This window comes from Akebia trifoliata, chromosome 1 (assembly GCF_017979445.1).
Source record: "Akebia trifoliata isolate Shusen 1 chromosome 1, ASM1797944v1, whole genome shotgun sequence".
Lineage (NCBI taxonomy): Eukaryota > Viridiplantae > Streptophyta > Magnoliopsida > Ranunculales > Lardizabalaceae > Akebia > Akebia trifoliata.
This window is the reverse complement of record NC_141375.1, coordinates 6,357,706-6,367,150: the sequence shown is the minus strand read 5'-3', so window position 1 is coordinate 6,367,150 and position 9,445 is coordinate 6,357,706. Positions and strand designations below refer to the sequence as shown.

The 9,445-nt window shown below is 42.3% G+C and overlaps 2 protein-coding genes across 2 annotated transcripts; one reads left to right on the top strand and one right to left on the bottom strand.

Annotated features, from left to right (window-relative positions):
- Nucleotides 1–4,377: 4,377 nt before the first annotated feature.
- Nucleotides 4,378–5,592, top strand: LOC147410560 (uncharacterized). The gene has a single exon (XM_086435854.1). It carries the CDS (start codon nt 4,378–4,380, stop codon nt 5,590–5,592), a length of 1,215 nt encoding a protein of 404 aa, XP_086291980.1.
- A 28-nt stretch (nt 5,593–5,620) lies between these two features.
- LOC147410559 (uncharacterized) lies at nt 5,621–8,857 on the bottom strand. The gene is made up of 2 exons (XM_086436795.1): nt 7,454–8,857; nt 5,621–7,364 (listed from the first exon to the last, which is right to left on the bottom strand). Exons 1-2 carry the CDS (start codon nt 8,187–8,189, stop codon nt 6,397–6,399), a joined length of 1,704 nt encoding a protein of 567 aa, XP_086292921.1. The 5' UTR covers nt 8,190–8,857; the 3' UTR covers nt 5,621–6,396.
- Between the last annotated feature and the right edge of the window lie 588 nt (nt 8,858–9,445).

Below are 9,445 nucleotides of genomic sequence, written 5' to 3'. Positions count from 1 at the left end.
CTTCCAATACCCAAACGACCCGAAGAAGCAGGTCGCGACAATGATCCGAGGTATTGTCGTTATCACAGGGTGATTAGTCATCCAATTGAAAAATGTTTCGTCTTCAAGGAGAAAATCATGGATTTGGCACGTCAAGGGAAAATTGAACTTGACTTTGCCAAAAATGTTGCTACTTCCAACATGACGTCTGTCACATTTGGATCTTTTGATCCAATATTCTTGGTAAGTCAGTATGCAACGCAGATTTCATCTTCACAAATCCCAAAAGTTCTACCTCAACCATCACAACTCATACCCGTACATTCCGATGTTGAAAAGGCCCATCCCACGTTGGGGGCAAGGCCAAATCAAAGAAAAATCATCACATTTCCTACTTCACTTCAACAAGGACCACAATCTCATCCGACTTCAAATTCAAAGTCGAGTATCTCACAATCTACTTCAGTTGACGACGAAGGGTGGACGGTTGTCACTCGTCGAAAAAGACGTCCTACATACGTGCCAACTCTTTCTACTCCAAAGCCAAAGAGAAAGAGAAGAAAGTCAAAACCAAGTACAGGGTCAAAGAAACGAAAGAGAGCAACAAAGAAGAAGGCTTTCCGAGTTCCGCCCGCAGACCCTGAAGACATCTTTCAACAACCTCCCCGTGTGCCGGTTACTCTTTTAGAATTCTTACCAAGGAAGCTCTTGAAGGAAGCCTGCACGGTTTCATGTCACCAAGTGGAAGCGGAGGTGCTTGAAGATGATATCGATAGTAGATCAGAAGAACATCCTGGATCTTCCTGTGATGGAGACCAGAAACTGGAGAAAGACAATAACACCTCGAAAACAGAAAATTCGCAGGTCGACTGGGATTTGTCCAGTGAATTTCAAAAAGTTCAGCTTACTTCAAAGCAAAGCTCAACTGAATCAAAGCAAGAAGTTCAACCCAACATAGATCTACCAGAAGATGGTCTGTGCATGGCCACAATCACCTTTACTGACGAGGATCTCCAATTGGGGTCTCGACCTCACAATAGGCCGCTTTATGTTACAGGTTATGTGAGGGAAACTAAAATTCAAAGAATCCTCCTGGATTGTGGTTCTGCGGTCAACATCATGCCAATTCGTACTATGAAACAAGTTGGCATCTCATCGGATCAACTTGCTCGCAGTAAGTTGATGATTCAGGGCTTCAACTTGGGAGGTCAAAGAGCGATCGGCATGATAAGAGTCAAGCTCTCTATTGCAGATTTGGAGTCAACAGCACTCTTTCATGTGATTGATTGTAAAACTTCATATCACTTGCTTCTCGGCCGACCGTGGCTGCATGAAACTGGAGTAGTACCATCCACGTTACATCAATGCTTCAAATATTATCAAGATGGTGTACAGAAACGTGTAATAGCCGAAGATCAACCGTTTGATAAGGCAGAAACGTATTTTGCAGATGCGAAATTTTATTTTGGAGGGGACGTCATTCAAGAAGCACTTCCAGTTTCGGTACCTCCTTCGAGTAAGCAAAAACCTGACAAAGGAAAGCATGCTATGAATGACGCCGATAAGATTTCTCCCGGTCCTCCGCTTCAAAAAGAACGAAGTAAGAAGCAAGAACCAGAAACTCGACAAATGAAGGTGGGTCAATCAATGGTGGACGCGTCATCCACAGTTGTATCGCCAACCCCAATGCTTCGCTATGTGCCACAATCGAGACGGAAGCCGGGACAATCACCTTTCGAAGAGATTTCTTCAAAGACTATACTTCCTGTCTCTAAAATCGAATTGGAGACGTTGAAAGAAGAGTTGACATTCCCGGTTACACCTCTCCAAAAATCTTACATAGTGAGGACACCAGTGGAAAACGTTGTCCCAACTACGTCAATTGCGAAGAACCATGAAGACAACCTCGCAAAAGTAGAGTCCAAAAGTTGGTTCGGTCCTAAAACTTCAAAGTTATTCGAAATTGCTGGTTATGGAAAAGGTGAACCCGTACGATTGGGTGTACTACTACCAACTGATCAAATTCATGGTTTAACTTCAACACAAGTCAAACTCGTTCGAGCTGGAGAAAAGGTTTCATTCACACGAGCGGGGCTAGGGTATACGTCAGAAGTTCCAATCAAAATTTCTAAGATGAAGACGGCTGCTTCGCAACATACTACAGTAGAAATCATTGATGAGTCTGAAGAAACACCAGTTCCACGAACATCGGTCTTCGATCGAATTGGTGGCCACGTCTCGACCACGTCGGTATTTGATCGATTAGGTGCTTTAGATGATCATCATGATGTACGGATTCATAAACCTCGTGCGTCTGCTATATCTAGACTTGGTCAGAATGTTGGGGTAAAAATACGAAAAGAATCGCGACGTCGACCTAAGCCAATGAATAAACATGTGGAGCATAAAGATAGTAGTGGCTTGCATAGCACTATTCCATCTCGCATGAAACGACAAACGACTTTAGAAGTCTCGATATCAGATGCATTGGTTGTGAAACGACGCACCATCATCCTCACAAACCAAACGAGCAACAGCAGAACTTCAACTGTTGAAACAGACAATTCCGAAGATGTCGTTTCGGTAAATCATATTACCATTGAGGAATTCCCTGAAGAAGATTCTACGTCGTCAGATGAAGAACTCGAAGATGCTCCACCAGTTTTTGAAGAAGGCGGACAAGCCACTGTAGACGACTTGAAAGAAATAAATCTTGGGACAATTGAAGAGCCGCGACCCACGTTCGTCAGCACTCTTCTAAACCAGCATGAAGAATCCGAGTACCTCAAGTTGCTACAAGAATACAGAGATGTATTTGCTTGGACTTACAAAGAAATGCCAGGACTTGACCCGAAGATCGCTGTTCATCAGCTCGCAGTTAAACACGGAGTTCGCCCAATAAAACAGGCACAACGTCGTTTTCGACCAGAGTTGATACCACAGATTGAGACAGAGGTCAACAAGTTGATAGAAGCTAGCTTCATCCGAGAAGTAAAGTATCCAACCTGGATTTCTAATATAGTTCCAGTAAGAAAGAAGAATGGACAAATTCGAGTATGTGTCGATTTTCGCGACTTGAATAATGCATGTCCAAAAGACGATTTTCCGCTCCCAATCATAGAACTTATGGTTGATGCAACCACAGGACATGAAGCCTTGTCTTTCATGGATGGATCTTCTGGTTACAATCAAATTCGAATGTCGCCAAAAGACGAAGAGCTTACAGCCTTTCGTACCCCAAAAGGTATATATTGTTACAAAGTTATGCCTTTTGGACTTAAGAATGCTGGTGCCACTTACCAGCGAGCTATGCAAAAGATCTTTGATGACATGCTACATGACAAAGTCGAATGTTACGTTGACGACCTAGTAGTAAAGTCCAAGAAAAGGGAAGATCACTTACAACATCTACGTGATACCTTCGACAGATTACGGCGGTATCAGCTCAAGATGAATCCATTAAAATGTGCTTTTGGAGTTACCTCAGGCAAATTTTTGGGATTCGTGGTTCGGCATCGTGGTATTGAAATCGATCGAAACAAGATTGAAGCCATTCAAAAGATGCCGGCACCAAAGAACATTCATGAACTCAAAAGTTTACAAGGTCGACTTGCCTACATTCGTAGGTTCATCTCAAACTTAGCTGGGCGTTGTCATCCCTTCAGTCGATTGATGAAGAAAGATACACCATTTGAATGGGATGAAGCTTGTGAGAATGCTCTTAAAAGCATCAAGGAGTATCTTCTCAAGCCTCCCGTTCTTTCTGCACCAATTCCTGAAAGGCCACTGATTCTCTATATTAGTGCACAAGAAATGTCACTAGGAGCATTGTTGGCTCAAGAAAATGATGAAGGAAAAGAAGGTGCACTCTACTACTTGAGTCGAACTCTTGTTGGAGCAGAAGTAAATTATTCACCCATTGAGAAGACATGTTTAGCGCTCATCTTTGCCACAAAGAAACTCCGGCACTACATGTTGTCGCACACAATTCGACTCACTGCGCGAGCTGATCCACTCAAGTACATCATGACAAGGCCAGTCTTGTCGGGAAGACTAGCTAAATGGGCCCTTCTCTTATCAGAATTTGAAATTATTTACATCCCTCAAAAGGCTATAAAAGGGCAGGCGTTAGCCGATTTTCTTGCTGATCATCCTATTCCGGCTGAATGGGAATTGTCTCACGACTTGCCCGACGAAGAAGTATTCTCTATTGATGTGCTTCCAGCTTGGAGAATGTTCTTTGATGGCGCAGCTAGAAGAGATGGAGCGGGGGCAGGTGTAATTTTTATCACCCCACAAAATGAAGTATTGCCATTCTCGTTTGTCTTGACGAAACTATGTTCAAACAATGTTGCAGAATATCAATCGTTGATAATTGGTTTAGAACTCGGGCTAGAGATGAAGTTACACCAACTCTATGTGTATGGGGACTCACAACTTGTCATCAATCAACTCTCAACGGAGTATGACGTTCGAAAACATGAATTGGTACCTTATCACCAATATGCTACACAACTTCTAAGTCAGTTTGAAGATACCATCATCAAGCACATACCAAGAGCTGAAAACAAGCAGGCTGACGCTTTAGCTAGTCTTGCTGCAAGTTTGGCTATGCCAGAGGGAGAGACAATGAGTATCCCTATTTGCCATAGGTGGGTACTACCTCCTTTGATAGAAGAAAATTGCGAGTCGCATGAAACAAACATCATCGAAATAGCCGAAGTCAAAGATTGGAGACAGCCACTTATCGACTATCTACAGCATGGGAAGCTGCCAGACGACTTAAAGCATAAAATCGAAATACGTCGTAGGGCACCTCGATTTTTATATTTCAACGATAAGTTATACCGTCGCTCTTTCGACGATATCTTAATGAGATGTCTCGGAGATGATGAAATCCGAGATGCTTTAGAAGAAGCACACTCTGGAGTGTGCGGTTCACATCAGTCAGGGCCGAAACTCCATCACAGTCTGAAGAGGATGGGATTTTACTGGCCAACTATGGTGAAAGATTCTTTAAACCATGCGAAGAGGTGTAAAGCTTGTCAATTTCATGGAGATTACATTCGTCAACCACCGGAGCCATTGCATCCTACAATCGCATCTTGGCCCTTTGACGGGTGGGGACTTGATGTCGTTGGACCACTCCCAAAATCTTCAAGGCAACATCTCTATATCCTCGCCGCAACAGATTACTTTTCTAAGTGGGCAGAAGCAGTTCCCCTTCGAGAGGTCAAGAAAGAAACGGTAGTTGACTTCATCAAAAGTAATATCGTCTTCCGTTACGGCATTCCACGATATATCATGACAGATAATGGGAAATCTTTTAGCAATACGCTGATGGATCAATTCTGCATGAAGTTCAACATTAAGCAGAGATGTTCTACAATGTACAACGCTGCAGCAAATGGACTCGCCGAAGCCTTCAATAAAACTCTTTGCAAGCTTCTTGAGAAGGTTGTCTCAAAATCGAAAAAGATTGGCATGAACGAATTGGAGAAGCATTATGGGCATACAGAACCTCATACCGCACCTCCACACAAGCCACACCTTACTCATTGGTTTATGGAGTTGAAGCTGTTCTCCCTTTGGAACGTCAGATACCTTCATTAAGAATTGCAATCCAAGAAGGTCTATGATGAGAATGCCAAGCTACGTCTGGCTGAACTTGAAGCATTGGACGAAAAGAGATTGGAAGCACAACAACGACTAGAGTGTTACCAAGCCCGTTTATCACGTGCGTTCAATAAGAAAGTTCGACCACGTTCTTTTCAAGTTGACGATTTAGTTCTCGCTGTACAACGACCAATCATCCTCTCACACCGTTCTGGAAAGAAGTTTGATCCGAAATGGGATGGGCCTCATGTAGTAAAAGAAGTATACACTAATGGTGCATATCTTCTTTTAACACCAGAAGGGTTACGTCTTGGCCCAATTAACGGCAAATTCCTCAAAAGATACTATGCTTGAAAGAATACGCTCCCCAGCACGAGCCTAAACTGTTTGACAACGCTCCCCAGCACGAGCCTAAACTGTTTGACAATGCTCCTCAGCACGAGCCTAAACTGTTTAGCAATACTCATTATCGTTCGAGCTTAAACTACATGATACTCCTGACCCGCATGAGTTAAAACTGTGAACGGTCCAAAAAAAAAAAAAAGAATTGAGCTCGCTAGATTGAAAACCCGAGAGGGCGATCTAGGCAAAACTTAGAGCATCCATCTGAACTACGTTATGGTTTGATCCCGTTTTTGGGTACGTAGGCAGCCTGTAAAGTTACTTCAGGTTCAACCACATAAAAAAAAAAAAGATATACTCGTATAAGGAAAAGGGGGAATTTTATTAATTTCAAATGAAGTGAACAATGATATAATTTCCTAAGTCCTATACAGTAAAAAATAAATAAATAAATAAAACTTAATATAAAGAAGTAAGGTTCCAAAACTTCTTCTTCAAAGACTCTCTCTCGGCTTCGCAAGCAGCTATTTCATCATCATCAATGATTGGAGCATTAGATAAGCGAGTACACTCCGCTTCAACAGTAAGTAGAGCCTCCTCCTCTTCCTGAACTTGAGTATTAAGAGATTCTTTAGAAGCAGCGACCTGTGGTAGCATTTCTCTGATTTGAGTCAACTCGATTTCTATCTCAACTTCTCGTTTAGTCAGTTCAACTTCTTTATCTTTAACTTCAGTCAGTTGCGTACGTAAACTATCCACTGATTGACGTTTTAGTTGAGCTTCCTGATCCAAGACAGATAGCTGAAGATCCCTATCATCTGCTGACAAAGATGATAAAGCCTTCTCTCGTCTTGAAAGATACGCTTCTACTCCAGTTATAAGTGATTCGAAGAAGTTAGCAAAAGGCATAGGATCAGTTCTGAAAGCATTCTTGAGAGAAGAGATGATGGCCGGCATATGAAGTGATTGCCATTCTCTTAGGTTGGAAAAGCCAATATTGAGCATCAACTCAACCCTAGATCGAAGGAATTCATCACGAGCTCTATGTAATGCTTGTTGAACGCATAAGTCGATGTCACTATCATGTAAAGAAGCTTGTCGAGTTTGGGTAGAAATAGTAAGCATTCCACGTGACTTCGGAACAATCACAGATGAATCAACCAACTTATTAGAAGTAGGTAAAGCCAATGCGGTAGGAGCCGTATGTGTAGTTGAAGTTGATGAAATGCCATGAGAATTTTGACGAGGACATGAAGAAACCTCATCCCCATCACTCTTTGAGGGGTCTTCAGTAGCAATCAATTCCGAAAGCCCTCTACTAAGATGACTGACATTCAAAACATCTCCCATACCCGAGAAGGCAGGGAAGATTGGAAAATCTTCTGAGGCGAACAAATCGGCAATGGAATGTATATTGGTTGATGATTCTGCGAGATCAATTAAATCACAAAAGATTATACATTTAAAAAAAAAAAACATGAAATTTCTAAGAAAGGAAAAAAGTGTGTAAAGTTACCTTTCCTAGGAGACACATCATTCTCAGCTTCAGCTTCTTGCCTATCCGGAGTCACACTCGTATCTTTAGGCTTAGTCTGAACAACAGGCTTCAAAGAACTAACGGGACTTGATTTATGAACAACTTGTTCTACATCTACCCCAAGAATGCTGGCCTGTTCTGTTCGAGTAGTCGTTGGAGTCGGCAGTATTTTTTTGAAACGCAATTTCAATCTACGTTCTGCAATGACATTTTGCGTATCATCAATGCTAGTGTGTTCTATTCTTCTTTTTCGAGAAGGTTTTTGCGTGACAAGCAAAGCACGACGTGCCTCACGATCTTCAAATCCTTTTCTTTCATCAAAATTAAAGTTCGGAACGGAGACGCTATCTTCAAGAAGACGAAAATTAAGGGCATCCAAATGAGGTAGTACATCTTGAACCCACCAATCCCTATAACTCTTATCAAATTGTCGGTTCATGTCTTGCACTTTTGGAGGAATAAAAAAATTGACTCGACTTTTGGTCTGAGTCAAAGACAACCATAAACTGTATAACTCTATCCCATCCACGGATCTTGTGAAAGGAATCGGAGTTCCAGGGATACGTTGACGAAAGCCTTGTTGACGAGCAAACCTGTGAGGGCTATACATTTCCACCTCGTAAACATCACCATATCGAAACATAACAAATCCAGGACGACAGCTTATCATGAAAGCTTGAATTTCAGAAGGATCATCACCATCATCAGTCCGCATCCTTCTATGACCTTTTGGCGGTCAAATCTCTTCCGGATACCATTTAAAATCACTAGAATCCATGGTTCTTATCAGATTCCTTGCATCTTTAGCACTATCTTCCCAATAAAAGTATGAGTTGGAAACACCAGCTGTGCGAACCAAATACGGAGGTCCAAAGTCAGCATCAATGCTACCAAATACTCCCCGAGGAAAATGAAGTCCAACCCACCCAAATAAGTAATGAAGGGGACAATAACTCGTGGAGGCACCTACAACTTTCTGTGTTTTCATACCCCAATAAGTCTGAGTTAGACCTTTGTATAAACAACACAGAAGTGGAGGTACCAAGCTGAACGTAGTACCTCGGGCCATCAATGCTGCCACCTTGAAAGTACCTGGACGAATAACATCACCATTCTCACAAGGGAGAATAAAACGACACAACCACAAGGAGAGGTATGCAGCTGTCATAGCTTCATCTTCAACATTCTGATTTGCAAGAAAACCGAGCCTGATAAATGGATTTTCTCCCTCCTTACGACCCCCCTTAGCCAAAGAAACTCGAGAAGAAAAGGGTCTTTGTAATTTTGTTCTAGGGTATTGACGGCCATTACGATTAATGTAGAACGATTTTGCCCTTTCTTTATACTCTACTGTCAGACGAGGATTAGAAATTCGTTCAGCTTTAACGTACCAGAAATCAAGCCACTCACTGTGACTAACATAGTCACTCCCTTTTTCAAGAATCAGTAAAGTATATGCCTTGAACAGATACTGACAGGAAAGAGGAAGCCCTGAAATACCGTTGCAACCCATGAGTTCATTGAGACTGGGTACTACTTCTTCATAATACTCACCGGTGATAGAAAGCCCAGAAATCTTTTGCATTTCCCATAAAGAAATGCCAACTTCCCCACGACCTGTCACAAAAGTATTGGTTTCAGGACACCAAAACTCACACAAAGCCCGGTACATACCGTTAGGACGACTGTACTCCTTACTAGCTGCAAATATAGCTTCACCAAGGGAAGCTGTCGACTTTCTGCTTTGTAGTTTATGGCTCACGTCCAAACTCCAGTCCCAAAAACCACTGAGATATCGAATGTCGCCTCGAGGTTCAATATCCGAACCCCATCGAGTGAAATGTTGCATGATTTTCTGTGCCAAAACAGCCTGTGGACAATTAAGAGTTCGATCATGATGTGGAGGATGACATAAAGATGGCTGACGCTCCGTATCAATATCATCTCCAGGAAGTAGGTCAACCGTTGAAG